The 27,678-nt window shown below is 40.3% G+C and overlaps 1 protein-coding gene across 8 annotated transcripts; it reads left to right on the forward strand.

Annotated features, from left to right (window-relative positions):
* Nucleotides 1-79: 79 nt before the first annotated feature.
* On the forward strand, nt 80-27,379 carry TMEM62 (transmembrane protein 62). Of its 8 annotated transcripts, XM_040602201.1 has the most exons (16): nt 80-290; nt 1,244-3,240; nt 5,985-6,096; nt 7,256-7,393; nt 8,536-8,581; nt 12,235-12,376; nt 13,011-13,073; nt 14,346-14,470; nt 14,618-14,740; nt 15,553-15,708; nt 17,823-17,982; nt 20,773-20,886; nt 21,844-21,928; nt 23,423-23,527; nt 24,401-24,519; nt 25,499-27,379. In XM_040602201.1, the coding sequence occupies exons 2-16, from the start codon at nt 3,058-3,060 to the stop codon at nt 25,823-25,825; spliced, it is 1,998 nt and encodes a 665-aa protein (XP_040458135.1). In that variant the 5' UTR covers nt 80-290; nt 1,244-3,057; the 3' UTR covers nt 25,826-27,379. The 8 variants fall into 8 exon arrangements, with proteins under 8 accessions (XP_040458135.1, XP_040458138.1, XP_040458136.1 ...); XM_040602204.1 differs by lacking the exon at nt 1,244-3,240; XM_040602202.1 differs by lacking the exon at nt 13,011-13,073 and having other exon boundaries at nt 82-290.
* Nucleotides 27,380-27,678: the final 299 nt, after the last annotated feature.

The raw sequence follows: 27,678 nt of genomic DNA on the forward strand, positions 1-27,678 counted from the left end.
CCCACCCCCCGCGGCCGCCTGGGCCGCCCGCGCGCATGCTCCGTGGGCCGGGTTCGGCGCGGGCTGAGGGCAGAGGCGGCGGCGGGCGGGACGTGCGCACCGGGGCGGCCGGGCGGAGGGGGCCGATGACCGAGCGCGGGAGGCGCGGCGGGTGTGGTCGTCGTGACCCGGCCAGGCCTGCTGAGGAGCGCCGTGAGGGGTTGGGGAGGCCCGGGCCCGTCCAGCCGCGTCTCCGGCCTCCCACGGGAGGCTGAAGCGAGGCGCCGCCCCAGGGTCTGTCAGGATGGTCGGTGAGCGAAACTTGGGTTGATTCTGCCTGTGAAGTTACGCGGATGAAGTTCCTCTGCGGGCACTTAAACTGCACAGTGTGGGTGTTCACATAGGGCACTGCCTTAATAACAAGGTGATACCTGAAGTAATTTTCATATATGCTAATGCAGATTGATACTCCTTCAGCAGACATGGCATATGTCTCATTTGGATTAAGTGAAGGCAAAATTTAACGAACTTCAAACAAGCATAGGAGGCGACAGTAGCTTTAGGTATATGATTGTCTCCAAGGTCAACATTTTTCCTCCATGCCTCCTTGCTACAGCATATAACTGTTCCAAGTACTCTGCATTTGCTACTCCAGCAGAAGATGAGGTCGTTTAGGAACTTGGTTGATACGTGACAGACCTGGCCTAAGCACTGCTGCAAACTTTCCAGATTATTGCAAACCAGTCCAGCTGCACAATTCCCTGTGTTTGTACCTTTTTAGGGCTGGGGGAATAGGCAAATAGCCATAGCTTTGGACCTTGCAGGCATACATACTAACCACCTATCAAATGTCTAGTATCTCTGTTTGGAAAAAGACTGCCTCCTGCCATTGCAGTCTTACTGCTTCAAGCCTCCAAGCAACTTTTCCATGTTCTTTAGTTATCAGTATCAATCGGATGAAGTTTGCATATGACATTTTCAGGTATATTCAGTAGATTTTTCTCACTGTACCTGGTCACAGGTACTCTCAAAGGTCTTCTCTTAAGTCTTCAGAACCTCTGACTGTAGCTTTTCTGTAGTAGCTCCCACATCATTTTAAGAGGTCACTGCAGGCTTACTGAAATCTGTCACTTAAAATTACTGTGTAGATACTGTTACTGAAATGGGTTTAGACACGAGACAAAACCAACAAAGTTAATTTTGCCATTGAGCCACTGAGCAATCAATTCAAAGCTTAATCTAGTTTTGTCTTTACATGTTGCAGATTCGTACGCAATCCTCTTCGATAGCATGGCTGACCACTAACCAGCAGTGCTATCTGCACAGCAGCCAAGTTTAGACTGCCATTGCTGGAGTCCTCCTCATGTTTTAGCATCGACAGTAGCAATTGTATAATCCAGCTTCCAATGTAGTCAAGCAAGAGAGGCAATGCTGTAATTCCAAGACAGCAACAAACACGCTCAAGCAGCAGGAGGGCTGCCTGTGGTCCTCTGTGCTGGGAGACAAGTCTCTCACGTGGCCACATCTTTCAGCTGAACTACTAGTATGGTTTCACTTTACTGTGGGACTTTTAGAAGAAGTTATGCTAATGTAAACCAGCTGCTTTAGTTGAACAAGAGTATAGACTTAGGCAACAAAAATAATACAAAAAAGAAAGATTTGGAACCCACATATGCTGGGAGACAGCAAAAGAAGGGGCAGCAAATCTCTGAAACAAAAGTTGGCTCCACTATCCAGGCAGAAATGGCACAAACCACCACAATCTCCATGGATACTAAAGTAATAGAGGAAATAAGAACAACAAAAAAGGAGTTCAGATAAATTTTAATAGAGACAAAATGCTGAAGCTTGGCAGTCTTGCTAGAGCTAAAAGAAAACAGTAGAGCTCCAGGAAGAAGTGCAAACCCTAATTTTCAAGATTACTCCCCAAGATTACCAGGAATATCGATTGCTAAATGTTGGTTTAAGAGCAGTTGTTTGGCGTGTTTTTCTGGAGGAAGTAGGAAGCAGACAAGCAAGATGGAAAGCGGCTGAAAAAAAGACAGCAAGCATACTTTAAGCCCCACAAAAGTGCAGCTAAATTATCAAGACCATCTGAAAAAGGGTGTAATATATTAATAAAGTGTAACTGATCTGAAGCGTGTGGGTTTTGATCAATGCTAAAAATTAAATCTTTGTCCTATGACAAATTATATAAGAAAAGATAATTAATATTAAGCAATATTTAATTAGAAACTTCTGAAAAGTTGTTTGAGAATACTGCATTAAATATCAAAGCAAAGTGTTGTGAAGCACCAGAAGCTTTTTCAGCTAAACTCGTGCTTAAGCTGGTAAGAAAAAAACCTCAACAGTAAATGTGGGCAGCAGTTAGGAAACAAGAGTTGATAGCACAGAGTAAGTTACCAATTATCAAACTGTACGATTATGTACTGTTGTTATAGTAAGGTTAACATTATGTATATAAAAAAAAAGATGTTCAAAAGACCACAAAAAGACTTTTTAAGGAAGTCAGGAGTAAAACAAAAAAGTCAATTGCCAAGATTTTTGAGCAGCCAGATTTATAAATACTGCCAGGAGACAAAAAGGGTTTTTTCCAAGTACATGCTGTCCTTGGAAGAAAGCAAGATGGGACACTGATCTCTCTGTGTCTGGTTTTTGACCCGACCATTCCTGACTGAAGACGGCCCGAGGCCCCCTCACGGTACATTGTTCCCCCCGGATAACGACAAGGGCTTACAGACTAAGGCAGGCCGCGCACTTCAGCCAACGTTTCGGCCTGTCCCGCTCCCGCCGAGGCGCTTCCAGCGCCCTGCAGCTAGGGGGGCAGCCGGCGCCTCAGAGCGCAGGCCGCGGGCGGCCTAGGGCCGCGGGGCCGGGCCGCGTCAGGCGGGCCCGCCAAAATGAAACCACATAAAACCGCCAAAATACCGCACTCCTCCCCCGCCGGCATCGGCCCTCCGAGCCAACCGCAGACTCGCCGCAGGCGGCCCGGCCAGCCGCGGAGGTGGGCCGCCACGCGGAAGTGCTGAAGCCGGCGGCGCTGCCCGGCGGAGGCGCGGGGGCCGGCCGGGGCCGCGCATGGTGGTAACGCGGAGCAGGATGCTGAAGCTGGCCCTGGGGCTGCTGGCGGCGGCCGCCGTGGCGCTGCTGCTGGATTCGTACGCGCCCTCGGGAGCGCAGCCGCCCGTGGGCCAGCGCCGCCGCCGGGCCGCTCGGCCTGCCCCTGGTGCGGAGGCCGCCAACCTGCTGTGGGTAGTGCAGGTGAGTGGGGCCGGCGGGAGGCGCCGCGCTGGGGTGCGGCCGCCCCCCGCGTTGCGGGTCTCGGTAGCGGCGGCGGTCGTTGTGCGAGGCCGGGGAGGGTCCCGGCCGCGGTGCTGCGGCACCTCCCGGCCGGCGTCCCCCGTTGCTGGCCCGGAGGCTGGCGGTCAAGCCGAAGCTACAGGTTTGCCAGACTGTCCAGAAGATAAGGTGGTGGTGGTGGTAGAAGCAGGTAATTAAAACTCGCCTAATTACTACACTATCCTATATGTTGCACCAGTACCCGACACGGTATTATCCGACGTCCCAGTGAGACGTGTGGGCCCTGCCTGTCCTTTTCCCCTTCCAGAACTCAGAATTGTGTGTCTGAGAAAATAGTTACACAGATTTTTAGCAATAGAAGTGCTGGGCCAGGGTGAGAGAGAGTGATGTATGTTAGCTTCGATGTGCACAACTTTGTTTCCAGGTTGAACATAAAATCCTAATTAACCTGGCATAGCCTCGAAAGTAAACTGTCACATCTGGGTGCTGCTGTGGCCTCTCTTCTGACTCTTCCACTGCCACACCGCCAAGTATTTCTGAAGCACTTAGTGTGTAACTAACCGCAAGCTGTTTACATGTTTGCTGCTGTATTACTAGTCCTTTCGTTCTCTTCCATTTGCTATGTATTGTCAGTTTTTGCGGTAATTTTTCCTTAAATTACTTAAGGCTTATCTTTAATGCAGAACACATGTCAAGATTAAAGATACGCTTGCATTAACGTAGATAAAACCCCCTATCTTGAGTTGATGTTTTGAAAGTCGACTACAGTAGCATTTAGCAGCTGCAGAGCTATTGCTGAAAAGCAGCATGTTCCACTCCATACTTCTCTTGCCATATTCTCTCTGTGTTACTTCAAGTGGAGCTCTCGCAAGGATGGGTCATAGCACAGCTAATTTGAGAATTGGCTTTATTTTCAAGTGGTTATGTTCTCTTTCAGACGTGCCCTTTAACAGCTGCTTTATCATTGACCTAACTTGGAAATTAACCAAGCACTAAATTTGGTGTTGTGTATGATGATGTTGTGGGAAACAGGCTTCAGGCTCCCTGGTGACTCCATAGGTCTAATCTAGGTCACTGGCTAGAGCTCAAGACGACTGGTTCTGCCCCCAGCCTTTTTCTGCGTTGTTTATCCTCCCATCCACAGGACAGTATCTTCTTAAACTGAACTAAATTTTGATCTTTGTACATTTACAATTTTGCAAACCTTAAACTTGTATCACGTAGGGGGAAAACAAGTGGGAAGAACTTTGTAGAAAATCAGGCTTCCCAACCACTGTCTGCTAAAAGGCTGGAAATGTACATGCTCCATAGTTATCAGCAGAACAGGAGTAAAGTTTCTTTTAAGACTTTTTGCTCAAGAATCTGGAGACTGCAACAACAGAAGTTTTTATTTTCTCTGTTTGATTGCTGAAATAGATGAATTGCAAATCCAGGGGCTGAGGAGAAGCAAAATAAGATGTTGTATCTTTGTCAATTATTAAATTGGGTTTGATGTATCAAGGTAGTTCTACTGTGCTCTTTGATTCATGCTACCTTGAACGTGTAAATAAAAATGAAGTTACGTTTATGTTTAAAAGTGTTTTCCTCTTAGCATCCGATTCTGATCTCAGCAAAAGTTCCATATAAGCAAATGGGGGATTTTCATAAGCAGAATTAAAAAATGGAATTCAATCAATGTTTGCTACATACTCAAATGACTGAGTAAGTAGAAGCTAAGGCATTTTGTCTCTAAGGTATTTTATCTGAATTTTTTAAAAATTAAAAGCCAGGTTTATTAAATTGAATGCAAAAGTTTATGTTTTTCTTTCTCAGTTAGTGATATCATCAGGTAGTCGTGACCATGTGCTCACTGTTTTTTGAGTATCAAATACTATTTGTCTAAACTGAGGAGAATGATTTATTAATTGACTGACTGAAATGGAATGGGAAGTGTGGAAAGTGGAATTGAAAGCATTCACCCAAGATTAATTTTGGAGAAACCTGAAGAACCACAATACTTAAAAAAGATAATTTAAAATCTTATTTTTATTATCACCCCCATCCCACCCTGTATGAGACTTCTGACAGGGGGCTTTGAGTGTTTGGTTCAGAAATGAACAGCATCTTTTACAGTTCTGTACAAATGGTATCATTTCTTGGACAATCATTGCCTTCATGGAGACATATGGAATGGGGTCTAAACACACTCATTAGCTCCATTATAATGCACGGATAGAATGTTAGAAGTCCTTCCACCCAGCTACTGGAAATGTCACACCAGGTACAAATTCAGTTATCAGTATGCTTCAAGTCTTAGGTAACTTTAACCTATTCTTGCTTTGCAGAACTACTTAAGTGTTCTCTCTTGCAGCAAGATCACTGTGTTGCACCAGAAGTTCACAGAATTTGAAAGTCAACAGGCCCTTAGAGCCATCAAAACTTACTGTAGATAGCTACGTATTTCCCCGTTTTATTGTATACCCTTAGATTTAAGGACATTTTCTTGATGTAAATGTGATTTTATGGGTTACAGGTGCAATATCATATGCTTACTCTGTTTTTGTTCTCCCCTAGTCATCCTCCTCTGTTTCTCCCTGTATCCCTTTTACTGATATGAATCACTATAACTGCTCTTATGTTGCATTCTTACGTAGTTGGCTTTGCAGAATAACCTGTGGAGCAATAACCCTCTGCTTAGAACAGCATTTCATTTTTCTTTTTTGCAGGTGTCAGATATCCATATCAGCAGATTTCGGGATCCCAAACGAGCTCCAGACTTTGAAAAATTCTGTTCTGAAACAATTGATATAATTCAGCCCGCACTTGTTCTGGCAACAGGTAAGCAATTCAAAAGTGTGAATTTCCTGTTGAATGTTGTCAAAGGAAGAGCAAATAAGCAAAATTCTAGGATCTCAAGAGAGAGCTTTAAAGCCTTATGGTATTTTAAGCAATGGAAATGAGATTGCAGCTAAAGATAGACTCCTAGAAGCAGAGGAGAATAACTTCTCAAGAGAATTAGTTTTTGTTCAGTGTCTTATGTCTGATAGTGAGTTTCGTGTGTATATATGTAACAGATGTAATTATGCAATATAGCTATTGTTTTCCCAGTCTTTGTTGCTAAACCTTAATCCCTGCTAGCAACTATCTTCCTTCTTGTCCTCCTGGTAGTGATTCTACGTCATGTGTATTTGAAATTACAGAAGTAAGCAATGTCTCTGATTAGTCATTAGGAGACAGTTTCTCTTTCAGAACAATCCCTGCTCATTTGTCTGAAATTCACCTGTGAGCTAACGTAAGATTTCATTGCTGATTTCCATTTGAACATAGCATACCAAGACAGGTGAAATAAGCCTTGCCTCTTCATTTGGTAGCTTGCTATTGCTATTGAAATGGATTAAGTTTTGGCAAGCAAATCAGAAAGACTTTGAGCCATTGATATATGCAAGGCTTTAGCATCTTAATGATAGACCTGTACTTTTGTTTCTATAGAGAGTTACTAATCTGCTGCTTGCTTTTTAAGAGTTCAGAAATAGCATATTTTAACTAGCAGTGCAGGGAGGCCTTACTATGTGAACAGAAATGGGAATGGTTTGAACATTAATTGGAGCTTGAGGGGGTACAGAAGGTGTGAAGTTAAACAAGCTCCTATGAATCTTCAGGTATAACGAATGTGTAACAATTTACTTTGACATGGAATCAGTGAAAGCACTGCAGTGACATGGCTGATATATCATAGAGGCACAGAGTCATTTAGGTTGGAAAAGACCTTTAAGGTCATCAAGTCCAGCTGTTGATGTTTGAACAGGCTGCCATGTCTGCATTAGAAGGCCTTTGCCCTTATAGGAACCAATTGGACCAGACAACAGGAACGTCCAGATTGCGCACGGGAGACTTGCAGCCGCTTAGGCTAGCAGGCTTGGATTGCATGCTTGCCTACTGACAGTATTTGTGTAAGCTGTGTAGGCTCTAGTTATAGCTTACCTTTGTACTCTTTTAGGTGACCTGACAGATGCTAAGACAAGAGATAAACTGGGATCTGAGCAGGTAGAAGTAGAATGGAAAACTTACCACTCAATCCTGAAGAGATCAAGGGTCATGGAAAAAACCAAGTGGATAGACATCAAAGGGAATCATGGTAAGAAGGAAATGAAACATCTCTTTCCTTTCTGTGATTACAGAGCTGATTTAGGCAAGTTAGAGCATAGAGGTAAAGTGTTAGTAATTACTAGCATGTTAATAGTCGTTATAAGTCTGAAGAGGGGCCTGCCATCCACGTGTCTGCTCTACTGAGGGCACGCTTTGTTTACAGACACCGACTGGAGTTTTAATACCAGGGAAACAAGACTCTTCATTTATTGCTTTTGCCTGGCAAGTGATAGAACATAGCTTTGGATGTTAGTTTCCAGGTCATTAGTTTATATACTGTATCTTTTAATGGAAGGGCAAACTGTAACCTTACCCTACTGAATAAATGGTGTGAATTTAATTTTCATAGACCTCTCCCCACAGATTTAAGTTAAGAAGTATCACAGGTTCAGCAATCAAAGGAAATTTGGTTTCTTTTGAACAGAAGGAACTCATGGAAGTTTGTGCACATTGTAGATGCCACTATATTATAAATATTCAAACACAAGCTAACAACATTGTAGGCTATATAACCCAGCTGTTAGAGGAAGGGCAAAACTAGGAAGCCTAGCACTGGGGAAGAAAAAAGTGCATGCTTTGTCCTATACAGCCCATATATGACATTTTACTCCCATTTCATGATCAGGCTTCTGTTACCAGCTTTAATGGAGAGGTGGACCCCAGTCACAGTACAAATGTCCCCAGGTTGCTGTCTGTTTTATACATGCTATTCTGTGATGCTATTACTACTTTATTTTCCTTCAATGAGTTAGGTCTTAGTTACGGAAAATGCGCCCAATCCAAAAAGCTTCTGAAAAGCTTTATAGCCAAAGTGGAGACACATGGTTAATTTTTAGCCACTAAATGACAGTTTACGTTCCCACAACTGTTATCTTTGAACGGAAACGTAAATGAAAAAACTACTCCCACTTCTAGGTCAACTGCATCAAGTATATATGATAATATATATTATATATATATATGTAATTTCTTCTCTGCACAGTTTCACAGTCTGCTTGTCAATTATATATTTAGAAAAATAGCTCTTCAGTGCCAGCTGAGACTGCTTTATCTCAACATTAGGAAATAAAATGCAGAGGTCAATGATCGTTTTGGTCTGAAAGTTTCTTCATTTCCTTCTCTCTCTTACAGATTCCTTCAATATTCCACACCTGGATAGCGTTTGGAATTATTACAGGTACTTTTATTTACCATACAGATCTTGTTATATTCAAGATAAAACTCACTAAACGATATTCTGTTTTCAGTTATCACATATATCATATATGCCTTTTCACTGACTTTTCTATAGTCAAGGATCATATTTGTTACTTCCTCTAGCTTTTCCATTGCCAGTTAGTAGAGCAGAATAGATTGAGAAAATAGAGAATTTGTTGTGCAGACTTCATATCTCTTATACCTCCATGTTTTGTAATTGAATATATTTTAAATCTGCCTATGTCTAGGAGATGTTCTATGTATTATGTGTTCAGTGTCCTCAGAACAGTTGTGTGATATATTTCTGTAAAACCAGTGTTCTCAAAGGAACGCGTTTATGCCTCAAAATAGATGAGAAAAGAAAAACAAAGCAAGAAAAAAACTTCACTATTTTTAAATGTTTTTTTCTGCACGCCCAAAAGGGGTTTTCATGTCATGTGGGTCTAAATCTTATCTGAGCCAATTCTTCACGTCGGAGTCATTTTAGAAAACTGCAAGTATTGAAGGCAGATGATGGTGATGGGTGGACAAATATTCTTGAGGAACACACTTGAGATTTAAATGTGAAGATAGGAGAGGAAACTTTCCTCTCTTCAGCTGGCTCTTTTGCCTGTATATTGTAAAGATAGGCTCAGTTGTAACTCGTGTTTAACTTCTCGGTTTCTCCTGTCCTTCATACCTGAACACAAAATCTTCATTCATAATTTTGGTGGTGCTTTCAGCTTTGACTCTTTGGAACTGGAGGAGGACCTGGAAATTTAAATTCTACTTTAATTCAGGCTCTGTAGCCATCTACTTTGCAATAAGAACACAGATTAAACATCTGATAGTACAATTTACTCCAGTTCCGTGGCCCAGCAGGAGCAGATACGTTTTCCCATAAATTCTATGGGACAGGATTCTACAGCAGCTGCATTTGCAGAAGAACATGGAATCCACATGTGGGTTTACCACGAAGGGATGAATGTATGGTGCTAACACAGTTTATGGATGTGCTAGTGCAGTGCATGTCCCTGTATCTTTTCCACAGTTGTGGCTTCATAACAATCTAGTATCAGTCTTCCGCCCTAGTTTAAGGCTGCTGTCAGAGGTCCTAGTGATACACATGGGAAGGTGTAGCACCAGTGAATTTGCCAGATCATCCCTGAATTGTTGTTTGGCCTGGATGAGCTCTACTGTTTGGAAAGATGTATCAGTCACCTGCCTGTAGTTCACACTGAAGACGCGCTGACAGCAAAAGGGATTAGAAAGGATTAAGATGAAATTTCAAAGCAATTTAGCCAACCTAAGAATTTCTGAGTGGAATTCTGAGTCAGGTGAAAAAGTCATTACTTATTAATTAACAGTGTCTTGCTAAACAAATGTGTTCTCATAATGGTTTTTGCTTCATTGTAGTCTGTTATCACAGCAAAATAAAGAAACTTTAATGAGATGTATCATAATTTCTATCTAAGACTGAAGAAAGGCACTAAGAGTCCTCAAAAACTATTAAGCATCATTAAAGGCAGAACTATCTTTACAGGGACAATGTTAATAATCTAATGTATTGATAAAATATAAAGATCAAGAAAAATTTTAGTAAATGTGCCACACTCTAGGAAGAGAGAGGAGATGGTGGAGTGAAATGGAGTCTTGTGGAAGCCTTTTTGTGTCCCCCACCTGCCCCTGTGAAGTTAAACAGTCAAAAGGACGATGTAATTTTTTTGTTGTTGTCTGAGCAACAGTAAGGCAGTATCTGATTGCCTTTATGTGATTCCTGAACAAATAATTCATTTTTTGCCATACACGTTGGAGCACTGCAAGCTTGCAGTTACAAACAGAGGCTAGGAAAAACAGTTACTCAACACCACATCTGGTGTTAATTATGTATTAAAATTAAAGAAGGCAGCAGTTGTATTGAAATACAATAACATTTTTACAGAAAAACGTGGGTTCCTATTTTATGTCCACAGTATGAGCAGAGGATAATTCAACTGTTACACATACTCTAAGTGGGACTAAAGGCAGAAGTCTGAGCATTTTGATACTGAGCTTCCGGTTTTCTTATTGAAGTTCATGATGTTCATAAAGGTAACATTAACTTCAAAAAAAAAAAGCATTGTGAAAGTGTCTTTATGACATTGGCAGTATTGATTTATATCTGAAACTTGTTTTTTGATATATTGGCTTTTATTCTGTTCAGGTCAGCCTTTTTGGTGTTTTTATTGTTTAATCTGATTGGTAGAGTAATAGTGATAAGAACTGCTTTCTGGGTGGCTGTTTACAAACTATACTCATTATCTGAACTCAGGGATGTTTTAGCTTCCACATATCATGCAGGGAGTTAAAAAAAAAAAATCCCAAACAATGAAAACCCCAAAACCAACAAAACCAAATGTGTGTGCGCACACACACGCACACAAAAACATAACCCAAAAGAAAACAAAAAAATCCCCCCCAATTAAACCAAGTAAGTTTTAGTTAATCTCAAATTTACTCACAGTAATTTTAGTTATAGAATTTAATTCTTAACTGAGCAATGTGTTAGGTACCATTAGTTGGAACGTTGCCTGTCTTTGCCAGTGGAGGATATGTGGAATTCCCATCTAGCATAAATTATCAAAAGCACTTCAGTTTTAGAAGTTAGAAAAACTGAAAATACCTGTTGTCAGTGGAAGGAGAGAAAGCAATGTGTATATTCATTATTACATATATTTATCATAGCCAATATTAGCATAAAACCAGGGGGGGGAAAAAGGTGGAACTAGTTGACATGTCTTTTAAGTCCTTCCCTGTTTACAGTTCTCTCTTTAGAGTATTTTAAGATGAAGATTCAAGAATCAATTAACATCAGGTAACATGCAAAAGAGCAGCAACCCTTTTTGCTCTCTCCTTTTACTCTTTGAATGAAGAATTCTGATGACATTCCACAGGTGACAGGAGAACTGGTAAGATTTGCTATGTCAAGAAACACAAAAGAGTAATAAGCAAGAGGAAATGCTGCCGTCTTCATTATTTATAAGATTTGGTGTAGTATAGCATCTCTGGTTTGGAACTTTTGGAAAAGGTTCAATATTTCTTTGGTTCAAAATCATATTTCAGTAGCCAACAGCAGATCATTCTACGTAAAAGTAATTTAAGCGATCTCTAACAGAATGGTGGAGACAAGACTTGAGGTCTTTGATATTTCTAGGTAAGCAAGGAGAAATCCTTTTTGACAGATTCTTTCAGACACCAACAATAAACACAAGGCTTTTTTTTTTTTTCCTTTGCAGATCTCCTTTAATTAAGGGTGTTTAAGATCCTGCTCTGCTGTCATCTTGCCTTTGTTTTGCATCATTTATGCTGCTGGCCTATCCTTTATCCATAAAATAAGTACCATGTAAAAAGTACCAGGGAAAATGTACTTGTGCTAACATGTTTTTTTTAAATGTCTGTGTGATAACCTGCTTCTTGTCTTAATACATGACCCATGTCATGCATCTTCTTTCAAGTGTAGACTTTTCAATGTCATAGATTACTAAGAAGAGACTTCACTGCAGTAACCAGATGGAGCTAGATTTAATGCAAGAAATCTTGTATTTATACTATGCAGGTTGCTTTTGTCATTGCTGCAAGCTTTCCTAACAGCAATATTGCCATTTATTTTGGCAGGAAATACTCTTCCTGGCGAAAAGATGGCTCTTTCCATTACATCCACACCACCTCTTTTGGGAACTATTCATTCATCTGTGTGGATGCCACACTCAGCCCAGGCCCTAAGAGACCCTATAATTTCTTCGGGATTTTAAACATGGTATTTTCTAAGTCTTGGCATTCCATTTTTCTGGCTATTTTACTTCTACAGTGGTTTGTTTTGGGGTTTTGTTTGTTTGTTCTTTATAAAGAAGGCTTGTCTGAAAGATTTGTGTTTATCTAAGAGAGACTATGTTTTAAAGTTACGCGTGTGGGGCATTTATTTAGAAAAATGAATGAGTCAACATATAGAGTACCTGTGTTCTCTCTCTTAAGAAGTAATCTCATACAAAAACATCAAATTAGACATTTTAAGGACATTGTCAGTAGTTTCTTAACATTTAGCTAGAATTGAGTGGTAATTTCCTTATATGCTGTAAAGCTATTTTTAAAAAAACAAACAAAAACCCAAACAAAAACTTTCTGATTTCACTCCTTTTTGCTTTGTTAGATGCTTTTTTTCATTATTTTTTTATTAATATTACAGATGAGTATTGCACTTATCAATGGAATAATGTGAAAGGTAATGCTATAAAGAAATGTCATCACCTCAAAGTGAGTTCTGATCTTCTGAGACCATAAAAATGACATAGTATTGCTTTGAAAGTATAATACTAATAGCAATGTTTATATCGCATATCAGATAACATGGCATATAGATAACATTTTGATTCTTTGTGATTTTTTCTCTGTAGTTTGTTGATATGCTGTTCTTGAGATACTCTTCTGAAGCGTTGGCAGAAAGTTACTGTGTTCTGGTAAAAAGATGTCATATTTTGCCTGTGATTAAAAGTACAGTGGTCTCCCTCTAATCTTGTCTAAAGGAGGCTTGACATTTAATTGTTTGTAAAGCGCTTGGTGATACTTAAATGGAAGGTGATGCAGAAGTGCCAAGCACTGTTTTCATAATTTACTGTAATCTGTAGTGGGTGCAGTAGATTTGCAGACAAACTCAAGGAGCTAAGAAATGCAGTTGAGTCTAGAACTCCTGTCCTTGGCTGCAGTAAGTCAAGCATTTGGTTGTTAATTACCCAGCTGCAGGAGTCCAGAGAGCAGATTTTTGCACAAAACTGGAAGTCAAGGTAGATACCTGTAACTTCTAAGAATTAAACCTCTGCCAGGAATTTCAAAAATAAATTAGATTTGTATCAGTGATTTGATTGTGTAGCTTAGGTAAACATATTCTTAAAGCCCAAATTCATAAAAGCAAATACTGAATCCATTCTTTTTTAATATACCTTTATTTCTGTTTCCTTTATTCATGCCCATCAGTGTTTCTTTTCAGGTAGTTTGGAAAGAATGTGATGGTGGTTCTCAGGGTTACCCTAAAATATGATCTGCAAAATGGTGAAAGAGAGGATTTGTGTTCTTTTCTGGTTTTAGTTTTTTGCCTCTTCTGTTAGACTTTGAGATCTTATTGGTATTGGGGGTCTCTCTGGACAGTAAGTGGTTGATTTAATATTGGAAGTCAAACAAGTAAAGGAGAGAAATTTTACCTGCTGTGTGTAAGTGTTACTTTTGCTTAACTTTTAACAGCAATGGTTGAGCAATATTTTCAAGATTCAGCACCAGAGTTAGTCCAGTTAAATGACTGAAGCATACGGTACACAGTTTCTGTGGTCTGTCATGCCTATAAAAGGCCATCTAGCAACTCAAAAGAGATAGTAGGGATGATAACTGTAAGGTAAAGATGTTTGTAAAATCAACTCAAGTGTGTTGTCTTTGACTATATAAATACGCAGCAGAAAGGATAGATAGATTGTTCACTAAAATCTTTCTTTACATTGCACTTTGCCTGTGTTCAGTTGCAAGGAAGATGTTGAGTGTCTTGTTTTCACTTTATTTTTGCAACATTGGATTTTAGGTCCCTGAAGCAACTGAGACTATTCTCTGAAGGAAAAAAAAAAAGATTAATTGATGAATTACATTCTTGATTAATTTCTTCCTGCTTTCCTTTTGCTATTCTTTCTAAATATGCTGAATGTTAAAGAATTTTGTTTGGTTGTCTTTCAAACATCTGCCTATTTCAGAATCAAATGAAAGAGCTATCTTTGATGGCAACAGAAAGTCTGCACAGCAATCACACTATCTGGTTTGGCCATTTTCCCACCTCAACAATCATCTCCTCAGCCCCAGGCATACGAACATTAATGAGGTAAGATACTTCTTTTTTCCCTGTATGTTTTCAGTCTGAAGTACATTTCTTGCCTCTCTTCACATGCTTGCCTGTCACTTTTCAGGTTTTCTGCAGTGGTATTTCCTTCCCGCCCAAACAATCACAATTCTTGTGTTCTTTTATTAGTTCTGCCACAGCCTATTTATGTGGACATCTCCATACACTGGGTGGGCTGATGCCAGCCTTGCACAGTCAACACCGTGGCGGCACTCTGGAACTTGAATTGGGAGACTGGATGGATAACAGGAGGTAAGTAAAACCTGTGTGAGCAAATTACTATATGGAGCCTACCTGGTTATACTGTGATTCCCTTTTATGCTGTTTGGAGAATTTGAAAGAAGCATTAGATCTGCCTGACTGGTTATTACTATTAGTGCTTTTGAGAAATTTCTCTTAAGTTTGGGATTTTTTTTTCCCTATACCAACAGTGTGCTAATAAATTAAGTAATTTTTTTATCCATTCTTGGTGTTTAAAAATTAAAAAGAGGATATCTAAATATTGAGTATGCATTTAGTATTCAAAATAGACAAATATATTGTAATAAAATTCAGCATCTGATAAAAATCAGAATTTTAGAGACGGAAATAGTCTACCTGAGAAATGTTATGTTAGCAGCATATCAAAACGTGTCCGATGCTATATGGAATGTATAGTAGTGTATTAGCCTTTATTCTGCAGTGATCCTAAGATACTTGTATGCATGCAGGAAGAGAGCACACTGGGGTCTTTGTCCATAACTAGAGTACCTACTCAGACACTGTAGTAATGTACATTATATTTGAAAACTTTAACATAATGTTCATCTAACTGATTCATGTGCAAAATTCAATAGAACTTGACGTTCAGAATTTTGAGTAGTGCTTCAGTGATTTATAATAAAATGAAGCTGATTAGAGGTAACCAGCTGTACAGAAATACAGCAAGTTGTTTAATATGGGATCAACTACAGAAGAGAATAAATGGAAAATAAACAAGTTCTGTTTAGGAACTTGGGAAGCATGGGACTCAGCTGTGCATGCAGTAATTTGTATTAACAATTTTTTTTTCCCTTTCATTATAGGTACCGGATCCTTGCGTTTGATCATGATCTCTTTAGCTTCGCAGATCTTAACTTTGAAGAATGGCCTGTAGTTCTCATCACCAATCCCAAATCCTTCCTTTACAGCAGTTCTGCTCATGAACCACTAGTCAAAATTCTTCATTCCACTCATGTCAGGTACCCTGTAATCTTTTGATTTCACAATATTTAACTACATCTTAATAGTTGGGGGTCTGTCTTGGTTGTGATGTACATCTATATTTATATGTATATACCCAAAATGTATATACCCAAAATGTATTATTTTTTTTTAAATATGTGTCTACTGTTCTCAGAATCCCCTTTTCTCTGGAAGTTTGTTCTTGAGAACTCACTTTGTATCATATCTGTGATAAAAGGAGATCATATAGTAGCAATTCATGTTTAGTTATGCAGTTATTTCCCCCTAAAGTCAATTAAACCTTTTTATGTACCCAAAGCTGGTAGAGTTAGATTAACACATAATCTCTGTTATTTATTTCACATGTTCACATTTGACACCGATGATTTCAGGATTTTGTATGTGTTTTTCTAAGTGTTTTCTCTGTTGGCTTCAGACTCCTAAGCCTCTTGTCTTTCCAGTTTTACATCCCTTATATATTAAAGCATCTGAAGCCTCTGCCAATTTTCATATTGGTTTTAGATCTTTCCATCCTTCCTTTTCTACCTTTTCTTTTTTTATTTGTATTTCAAATTTCTGTGCCCTTTCCAGTGTCTTAAATTTGCTGTTAGACCAATAGGCATGAAATACATATTGCATATTGCATACACAGAATTACAATTAAAAGAGGTTCATCATACTTTCAGTTAGGAAGCAGTGTCCTACTAAGTCTACCTACTTTCCAGTTTCCTATTTAGAACCTTATCTGAACTTTATCTGAACCTTTCTGATGATTATATTAAATATATGAACTGGTCAAATCATTCAATGTAGAAGCAGTGAATCATTTAGGTTGGAAAAGACCTTTAAGATTATTGAATCCAACCATATTGTTCTGTAAAACTCCTCCATAAATAAGGGAGGCCAACAGCATCCTGGCCTGTATCAGAAACAGCGTGGCCAGCAGGACTAGGGAGTGATTGTCCCCCTGTACTGGGCACTGGTGGGGCTGCACCTCAAACACTGTGTTGAGTTTTGGGCCCCTCACTGCAAGAGGGACATTGAGGTGCTGGAGCGTGTCCAGAGAAGGGCAACGGAGCTGGTGAAGGGTCTGGAGCACAAGTCTTGTGAGGAGCAGCTGAGGGAACTGGGGTTGTTTAGCCTGGAGGAAAGGAGGCTCAGGGGAGACATTATTGCTTTTTACAACTACCTGAAAGGAGGTTGTAGCGAGGTGAGGGTCAGTCTCTTTTCCTGGGTAACAGGTGGTAGGATGAGAGAAACAGCCTCCAGTTGCGCCAGAGCAGGGTTAGGTTGGATATAGGAAAACTTCTTCACTGAAAGGAAAGGGTGGTCAAGCGTTGGAACAGGCTGCCCAGGGAAGTGGTTGAGTCACTGTCCCTGGAGGTATTTGAAAGACATGTAGATGTGGCACTTAGGGACATAGCTTAGTGGTGGACTCCTTCCTTAGACTGAAACATGCTCTGGAATGCCTTTTGTATTACCAGAAATAAAAGAAGTTTTATGTGCAATATATTGAGTCTACATTAGTATGGCTGTTTCTCTGAAGATAAGCACTGCCAAGTGGTACTGAATTTGTTGGTATCTCAGATCTGTAATACCAGTCTTGCGTTCCACTCAGTTTCTCATAAATTCAGTTATAAAGACTGAGAGGTTATGTTTTGACTAGCAAAAGTAAAAAGCAGGAACCAACCAAACAAACAAAAAAAGTAACAAAGGACTTTAGAGAGAGAGGCTGGCAATTTTTAATTGAGGTATCTACAAGTATTTGATTATGTGTCTGTCTGTGTGCAGGAGGATGCATCCCACTTGTGTTAGTAAATGTTTTGACAGCAAGAGTTCTAAGATTATTTCTGCCAGGACCTGAGGATCTCTGCCACTTTTGCAGCTGTTCCACAGCCCGGTTTTCTATCCTAATCTTTTGCACAATACCATACTGAACTTCTCTCTTTAACTGTAGGAAAGAGCTACCATGTGACCGTTAGCCTACATATTTCACCATTTTAATTTCTAACTCTTTTGAACTCTGAAGTACAAGGTAGCATAATCTTTAGGGACTTTTCTTCAGGAAGTAAAGACAAATCTGCAAGTCCTGTAACAAATCTGTTTATTTTACTTTTTATTCACTCCTTAGAATTCTGGCCTTCTCTCCTTCTGTCATTATCTCTGTCAAAGTCAATATAGACGGAGTTCACTTGGGGAACGCGCATCCAGTGTCTGGCCCTCTCTATGTACTGAAGTGGAGCCCACAAAACTACAGTGAAGGGTTCCATCACATAGATGTGACTGTCCAGGTAAGGTACCTGCTGGCATTCTTTGTATTGGATTTCTGTGTGGTCATGTCTGCTCCATCACCCTTCTGCATCACATAACTAGGGACAAAATATGTGATAACAGACTTCCTTTCATATTTATCTGATTAAAAAACCCAAAGGATTTATTAAATGAAAAAACGCTGCTGAGCACTAAAGCATTCGTAAAGCATCTGGATAAAATAAAGGATTCTTATTTTCATGAGAAATATAGTAAGACATGACAGAAGAGCAAGTAATTGGTCAAAAATAAATTCAGTAACAGACAACAATTAACTTTTAAGGTTGTCTTGGGAAAGAAAAGATCGGGTTTGATCAAGGAAAATAGGAAATAACATCATGTTAGTCCAGAAGGCAAAGGAACTGGATCTGGAAGATTGGAATACTGTCTTTGATTATCTATTTGAAGTTCTTTTCATGATTTCTTACAGTGAATATGGTTTCTGTTTCCCAGAACATCAGACTTAACTGGTATTAGATTCCTGGGTGCAAAAAATGTTTTCCAGTGAACGCTTCTGTTCTTGTACTATATTTTATTTTTGTATCTTCAAGTGGTCTTGGAAGAACTTGATCAGACTGTTCTAACATTCTGCACATTTACACAATAGTAATGGGATAGTTGGGAAAATGGGAAGCTTTGTCCTGCTTGATGGAACCCAGCTAGGCATTATTTTTCACAGGACAAAAGCGATACTGCTTTTTTTTTCTAATGGCCTTTTTGTACTGCCAGTGTTCGACCTCCTAGCTTGTTACTGTTTTCTGTGATGCTTTACTTGGGAAAGCTGCATTTATTTTTTTGGTTTTTTAATGATGATGAAAACATATGCACAAAGCTGAGTAACCTTTGAAGAGGGTTATACAGGCCTGCCTAGCAGTAGTTTGCTTGCAAATTATGCTTGTTATCAGGTAGCTGAATGGGATTTTTTAAAAAATAATTTTCTTTCCCCTCCATTCATAAATAACTATTACATCTAGTAACTGAATAGTTCTGGGAAAATAAGGAGGGTGAAGTGTTAACTGGAGTTAGGTACCTGGAGAAAATACGAACACTCACTTGCTGTGCATTGTTTCTGGGATTGCCCAAATATTGTCTCAGCTGTTATCACACTGAACATACTGAATCCTTTACCATAAATACACCATTGATTTTGTACTGGAAGATAAGATGTTGTATCGGGTTTGTGTGGCAAGGTTTTAGTTAGCAGAGGGGCTACAGGGGTGGCTTCTGTGAGGAGCTGCCAGAAGTTTTCCCTGTGTCCACCGGAGCCAGTGCCAGCTGGCTCCAAGACAGACCAGCCACTGGCCAAGGCCAGGCCCATCAGGAACGGTGGCAACACCTCTGTGATAGCACCTCTGTGATAGCATATTTAAGAAGGGGGTGGGGGTGAGCGGAGGAAGCTGTGCAACAGCAGCCAGCTGAGAGCAGTGCAAATATGTGAGGGAAACAACTCTGCAGACACCAGGGTCGGTGCTGAAGGAGGGCAGGAGGTGCTCCAAGCACTGGAGCAGATTCCCCTGCAGCCTGTGGTGAAGACCATGGTGAGGCAGGCTGTCCCCCTGAGCCCACGGAGGGTAATGGTGGAGCCGATATCCACCTGCAGCCCGTGGAGGACCCCACCAGAGCCGGTGGATGCCCGAAGGAGGCTGTGACCTGTGGGAAGCCTGTGATGGAGCAGACTCCTGGCAGGCCCTGTGCCTCGTGCAGAGAGGAGCCCGCGCTGGGGCAGGTGGGCTGGCAGGGCTTGTGACCCAGTGGGGGACCCACGCTGGAGCAGTCGGTTCCTGAAGGGACTGCACCCCGTGGGAGGGACCCACGCTGGAGCAGTTTGTGAAGAACTGTAGCCCATGGGAAGGACTCATGCTGGAGAAGTTCATCAAGAACTGTCTCCCGTGGGAGGGACACCGTGCTGGAGCAGGGAAGAGTGTGAGGAGTCCTCCCCTGAGGAGGAAGGAGCAGCAGAGACAATGTGCAATGACCTGACCAAACGCCTCACTCCCTGTCCCCCTGAGCCACTGCAGGAGAGGTGGTAGAGGAAATCAGGAATGAAGTTAAGCCTGGGAAGAAGGGAGGGGTGGGAGGAGAGTGTTTTTAAGATTTGGTTTTATTTCACAATATCCTGCTCTGATCTGATTGGTAATAAATTGAACTAATTTCCCCAAGTTGAGTCTGTTTTGCCTGTGCCAGTAATTGGTAGTGATCTCCCTCTCCCTATCTCGACCCACAAGCTTTTTGTTCTTTCTCTCCCCTGTCCAGCTGAGGAGGGCAGTGACAGAATGGCTGTGGTGGGCACCTGGTGTCCAGCCAGGGTCAACCCACCACAGATGTCAGTGTTACACATGCAGAAATACCGAATTGATGAATAAATGTGGCACTGTTACTGATTAGCAATATCAGTTACTAGCAAATATGTCAGAAAAGAAGCATGACAAAGCTTCAAAGTATTCTAAGATGGGCTATTATCTAGAGCTGAGCTTTCAGAAAACAAGGGGGGGGGCAGTAGTCACTGTCTTCTACAAACTGCTGAATCTCTGACAGGATCTCATTATACACAGCACTTTGGTGATTATAAAATCATAATCTTAATTTACTTGAAACTACAAAATTGGCAGTAAGTATTCCTTTGTAGGTAAAGTATTTAACATGGCAGTATGCCAGACATGCATGTGCCAATCGGATCTTTCCAGAAAAGCTGCAGTGATGATTAACAACTTTAACTAGGTATTTTGTGTGCTACTGGTATCTAATTGCTCTCTTATTTTCTGTCAATCTAGGATGCTTCAGGAAGAATTAGCACACGGAGCCATATATTTGCTTTGGAAGAAAATCTCTCTCGTAGATTTGACTTTTGGCCATCTGTTATTCTTCTCATTGACTACTATGTTCTAGTAAGTACTTTCAGCAAAACAGCTGTCATTCCGTGTTGGTTTCCCCAGAGACTGCACGAGGCATTTTCCTAATTCCTGGCTTAATTGAATGCACTTTGCTGTTTCCAGATATGACTCCATTGGAATTTCACAAATATTTCAAGTTTCCTTTCTTAAGTTGCGCGTTTCAAATGTGAATGTGCAGCAGTGGTTCATGCAAACATTTGACTTAGTCAATTTAGTCACAGCTGTCCATTTCTGGGCATTGGTATACATAAAGTTTGTGCAAGCAAGAAATGGAAAAGCAGCTATGGACATAGTAGAAAAAGGAAACATTAAATCAAAGAAGACTTCACTGTGGCCTATTGCAATACATGTACTGGCAAAAATGCTGGAAAAAGTCTCAAATCAGCTGCTGACATTGTAGCTAGCTCTAGCAAAGAGGAAGGCAAAATTCCCATTGACCTCAGTGAGTTCCAGGTCATACGCGGAACTGTTACAGCTCAGTACATGCAAAGAAGGCATGCCATAATAGATTAGGTGCGCTTACAGAGCAAGGTGGAAAAGTCCACGTGACTGTAGATAGTATCATAATTGGCTCAAAATTATATTACTTTTGTTAATCAGTAACTGATAGTCTCCCCAATGTCTTGAACTGCATTTCTATTTAGTACACACTGCAAAAATGTTTTATATAGGAAGTGTATTTACACTTTTTCAATGGATGTGGTTTACAATCCATTTTTCTAAAGATTCAGGTCTATCACTTTGAGCCATCCAACTGAATTCAAGTCCATAAGATGCAGGTTCAATAACTTAGAAACTCCTAAGTTTCGTTTTGTTCTTCAGTTCAATGGCACCATCAAGCTCTGAATGTGTGTTTCAGTTAGCAATCTTTGTATCGTTCTTTCAATGTCCATAAGGCTCAAAGGCAGCTACTGCTCCAGGGCTGGCTTAGAGTGACAACTGTCTTTTCAGGCTCGTGTGCTCTTTGGACTGATTGTGCTGATTCAGATCACCTTGCTCGTTATTTTCAGATACCTCCAAAAGCCAGCGCTTAAAGGTATGTACCGGTGTTTGTCTGTGGTTTTTAGACGTTCTGATTTCCCTAAACTTTTTTTCACTGTTTATCTGTATGCTAACAATACGTAAGTAATAGCACTGTTAATCACCATGCGCGTTCTGCATCTAGTACTGTGGGCTTTGATTGGGTTCTCAGAAACTACTGGTTTGCTTTTAAGGGGACCCAGAAAATCTTCTGTATATCAAATAAAGTAAATTAAAACCTAAAAACTGGATCAGGTATCTTGTGTTTAAACAAAAGTTCAATTAATTGACGTCTAAAGGTTTAATTTTAATTGTCGCACTGAAGAATGCAACGCATAGGGAAAGGAATGTTTTATTTTGCATTAGTTCTGTATGTGTGCTTGTTTCAGTAGAGCTGGCACAGAATTCAGTCACCTGAGTGGAGAAACAATTTCCTTCTATAAAAATAATGTTTGTTGATCTTTACAAAAAGCATGAACAGGCTTGGGTCTTTCTCAAAGACCAGTTCTATCATAACTTGGTATTTTGTTTGTGATAAATCTGGTAGATTAAACTTAATATTGTTAAGCTTGTGGTATTTATCCTTTAAACAATTGCTTGAACCACAGCTTACTAATGAGATTTTTCTGGAAGCCACCTCCCTTCCTGTTCATGTCGGTGTATGTCCTTTGCTTAATACTGCTCACATAGCATCCTGAGGTAACTACAGCAACTGCCCTCATAGAAAAAGAATAGGTGAACAGATTTTCAGGTGCCTTTATGGTACTCAGCAGCTAAAAATGAAGAGCTAGCACTCTGTGATCAGCTAGGTCCCTGTAGACCATGACAAATGTTTTACAGATTAGTGAACAAATTATTAGAGCTGTTGATTTCCATTGGTCAAGCTTGCCCTCTGGGAGTTAATGCTTTGTGAGAACTGCAGCCATGTAACAGGTGAAACTCTACAAGCTAACTTTTATAGGAAGGCTCTCTTGATCTCCGAACACTGCCATTTTAACGCCTAGCCTTCGTTTTATCTGATTTGCTATCAGATCTCACTAAGTAGATTTAATCAACAAAAATCCAGTTAATCTAGTCATTGCTGACCAGCCTTTTTGGGTTGGCACAGTTACTTTTTTGAATCTCTTACTTTTCATTTAATATGAACATTCTCCATGTTTTTCACTCTAGCTAACTTAATTTTCTGGGTGTAGAATGGTCATTCAGTTTCACTTACATACAGTAAGTGTACTCATTTAGAATGGCAGCTTCTGATGGTTTTAACATCGATTGTTTATATTTATTGTTTCCTTACTTTCAGGTATCACAGTAGCACCAGAAATGCATTCTTTTGTGTTTGTTCTGTGGGCATGCCAAATACTAATTTTATGTTTCTTATTTAATAGAATGCGTAAATAATGTGCACATTTGTTTCAGAAAGACCAATATTTTATATATATATATATGTGTGTGTGTTTGTGTGTTGCAACCTGAATTAAGGGTATTTTTCTTAAATGTTGTCTCTGTTTAGAAAAGCCAGGATTACTTACTCTGACCTCGTATTCCCTTCATGTCTTCAGTAAAACAAATACCTTCTATTACTCAATTATGTTTTTGAATTTATACACCATTCTAGGTAAGTAACCTAGTGTACTGGCGGATATAAATTCGTATTTTTCTATTACACATCAAAGCCTGATGAAAAATGAGACTTCTAGCATCTTGGAGAATGGGGAAAATCTACTTAAGTTACAAAATAAATGTGGAACTTGGAAAGCTAACATCCAAAAGGACTAAAGATTAGTTTGTAAGAGCCTAACTTAAAAGCCCTAGAATGAATTAAAAACTTAATTTAATAAATTGCTCTGAAAGAAAAGTGATTAATTTGGCTTTCACTTATTCTTTGGGTAAGATCTGGTTGTACTGTGGTGTAAAATGAGTATATGGAATGGACTTTTCATATGACATGTCACTAAGCTTAGCTCTGGTGCTAACAATATCAGTTTATTTCTCCTCTGATAATATAAATTACAAAAATAGCTCCTTTCTTGGCAGTCAGGGTAGCATGCATAACATAGCGCAGCCTGCCCATTTTGGCATCTAAGCTGAGCCAAGCCGGAATTGTTTACGACCATGTCTTTCATATCTTTTACTGTAACTCAGGGAAAAGGACAGCATTTGGAAGAATCTGCCTTTTCACTTCCTCCCATAAGGAAAAATTTAGTTGTGATCATCAAAACGGCCAGAGAGATTAAACCAACATGGAAGTATTTTCATTGCATGCCACAGCTCATTGGTGTACCGTAATACTTTCACATCAGGAAGGTTCATCAGATTGCTGTTTGTTGAGGATGAAAACATGAGCCTCACTGCTATAGACAAGCAGTAGAGAAGTCACGTGCCTCAGTTAACCACTTTGTGCTCAGGAATACGAAAGGCCGTGTGAAAAAGGGCCACGTCTACATTGTCTTCTCTGATAGCGTTGTATGTTTGGTTTCCTCTCTTGCAGGACCGTGGTTTGTAGGTGAACTGATAGATGGCCAGGTGGGGGCCTGTTTTTCCTTTGGGCTGTTTGTTGGTGGTTCCTTCTTCCAGGGCAGTCTGACATTTGTGGTTGGGATTTTACAGGTACATATTTATAAAAATTAAGGCTGGCAAACTGCTCTTTTCTGGGGGGGTAGTGGTGTGTCTGATCTTTGTATATGTTTTTTCAAGAAAAGAGGGGTTTTTTTATATATAGTTTTATAAAGAAAGGAGTCTCGGAAGGATAGAGATTAGTGGCCATGCCTGACCACAAACAGCTTTCTTACCTTTCTGCAAATGTGAAGTGCAGAAGGGAAGGAGGTTGTACAGTATTTTCTCAAACTTCTCTTTTCCTCTATTCGATGTTGCTTTGGTCTCCCTGGATGTCTGGAGTAGAGGCCATCTCTACAGATTTACCACACCATTTTTTTATTTTATTTTATTTTTTTGTCCTCAGTTCAGGTGCGGGTTGCAGTGATTTAAGCAAAAGGAACTGAAAGGCCAGGGCAGCCTTTGCAGGCTGAATAGCCATTCAGCTCAGCGGGCATCACTCCCAGTACACACAAGTCCAGGTTTCCCAGCAGTCTGACCTGCCTGCCCTCTGGTTTTCCCAGCTGCTCTTAGTCTGAAAGAGAGGGTGTTGTTCCTTGGCATTTAAGCCAGACTGTGCTAGTATTGCCTGCTTTGCGGTCTGGCCCTTATGCCAGTGCTAACACTTGTCTCACATCACAGTGGGCTGGGTCAGAGAGCTACACTGACGTAAGGACCTTCCCTTTTTCCTGTGCTAGTATTTTGCCAAACTCTAGCTCCCTGAACTAGCTCCAAGAAAGGTCAAATGTGTGCCAGTGCCTCCCCCTGCAAGGGAGTGGACAGGAACATTTGGCCAGGGACTGAGGCACAGGCAGCCACACGTCTGTCAGCTGCAGAGTCTTGGAACTGCATCCTGAGATCCCAGGTCTGGGAATTGTACTTGGCCCTTACGATGGGGCAGTTTTATATGCCCTTACCTTTCTGTGCCCTCATGCATGTTACCAAGAACACTTGTTTTGCTCGTCATCTTACTTTTCTCTGCTCTTCTTTTCAGCTGTTGTTTTTCAACCTGCCATTAATGGCCTACCTGTGCTGGTGCCTGTTGATGCGATGCCAGGGTTACAGCTTCCGTTCTCATGTCCATCACATCCCACGCCTCGTGGCTGTGCTTGTCCACCTGGCAATGGCACTCCTCCTGGCCTGGCAGGTCTATTCCTGCTATTTCCTGCAGCGAACCTACGGGACCTTGGCTTTCTTCCTCTCTCCGATGAGAACGTGGCTGGTGGTGCTGACCTCAGCTCTGATTTGGAAAACCTGGACACTGAAATCATCTGAGCTCAGAACTTACATTCTAGAAATGAAAAACTGTCAGAGCTCCTGAAGCAAAATATATATATTCAAAGTTTTTTGACTTAAAAACTGTGAAGGCACAACCTATAGTTTGTGATGCTGGAATTTTATACAGCCCAACCTTTAGGTGGCAAGATCTGAAGCTGCACTTGCATCGCTACAGAGCTGTATCAAATAGTGAATGTATAACAATCTGTAATACATACTTTTACTGTATTATACATATACAACACACTGTATAATACATGTTATATAATACAGTTATACATTAATACAGTATACAGTAAACTGTATAATAATCTCTTTAATAGGGGGTTTTGTGATAAGAAGACAGGTATGTCCAAATGGATCACAAATGGAAATGTTTGCCTATTACCACTGTGAATGGAAAAAATATTTTTAATTCATTAAATTATTGACTTTTATAATAGTGGGAAAAATGAGCAGAGACTTTGATAATGAACTCCAGGATTTGTGCTTAACTTTGCTTTTTATTTCAAGATTTACATATATTTCTACAAGACTAGACCGGATGCCTTTATGAATTAATGGTTATTGCAAAGGTGCTGTGGTGCCCTTCTCAGTGAGAGTCTGTACAGTAAGTGCTTGTACACTTTTTCACTTCATAATGCTATATATGAGCAGTTTATAGGCTATTAGGTGCGTATGTGTGTTCATGTGTAGCTGAGCCATGGCCTATTGCTTTTGTCCCGGGAGTGCTGGCTATTAACATGCTCTCTCTCTGGGAGGAAGGAGTTATGTTTTCCACTGCCCAGGTTGCCAGTTTTTCCATACTTCACCAGTGAAAGGACAGTGAATGATCAATGTTGCTGGGATTTCCAGCTGTAGTCAGAGGTCAGCTTTAAAGCAAAGAATGGAAGCAACGTCCTTGGTACGGGAGAGGCCGAAGGAATCGTGTAGTCTGATACCTATAAAGTCTGTAAGTGAGAGGGGTCAGAGCTGTATTTCTGCATCTCAGTCAAATGTGCCAGAGTGACCTAGGAAAACTCATTTTTTTTCATTTTTTCTAAGTCTAAAAATGATAGAATAGTTACATTTATGAAGAATGCAATGAGCCAGAGAAAGAGAGCTGAGGTGCCTTTATCTGTAAAGTAAGGAGAACACTGTCTTACTTCACTAGACTGCTGTGAGTGGAACAAAAGACTTGAGGTAATTTTACAGTAACTTATTTATGGCTCCTCAAGAAAAAGGATATGGGAAAATAAATTGAATTGGAAGAAAATATTAACTACAACTACGATTTATTTATTTATTCATTCATTCATTTATTTCTAAAAGGTGATAGGTTTCCTCTTCCTTAATTCCTGTTCCTCAATGACTGATGATATAATAGGAAAAAGAGAGTAACAGCTCTCATCTGCGCAAGTTAAATACACTGTTAAGAGAATACAGAATGTCATTTGCCACTACATGTTTGTCTTGCAAAGCTGTTAGAAAATCAGGGGCAGGGCACAAAATTCACTTGTGAGAAACACTACTGAAATATTAATAACAAAACGGACATTTCACAAATTACTTTTATATGATCAGGAGCATAAGAAGTGGCAATAAAATATATACCCTGTGACAAGACCCTGTTCTGAAATGAGACTTTTTTTTTGTTGTGGTGGTAGCAGTAGATTGCAGTGTCATAAAATCTCAATGTAGTCCAATGTCTGGTTTGTGTAAGATTAAAAATCTTACAGTCTGTCAAATACATACTTTTTGGGTCCATAGGATGTGTCTGGTAGACAGATGGAATTCTGTTAAGAATCTCTCATCTCTATTCTTAGCGTGGCGAGCAAAGATGGTTTATTTGTGTAATCCCTGGCTCCAAGGACCTAAGTAAGAATCACATGCTCTGAAACATAGTTGATGTGTGGA

Source organism: Falco naumanni, chromosome 7, assembly GCF_017639655.2.
Source record: "Falco naumanni isolate bFalNau1 chromosome 7, bFalNau1.pat, whole genome shotgun sequence".
Classification (NCBI taxonomy): Eukaryota; Metazoa; Chordata; class Aves; order Falconiformes; family Falconidae; genus Falco; species Falco naumanni.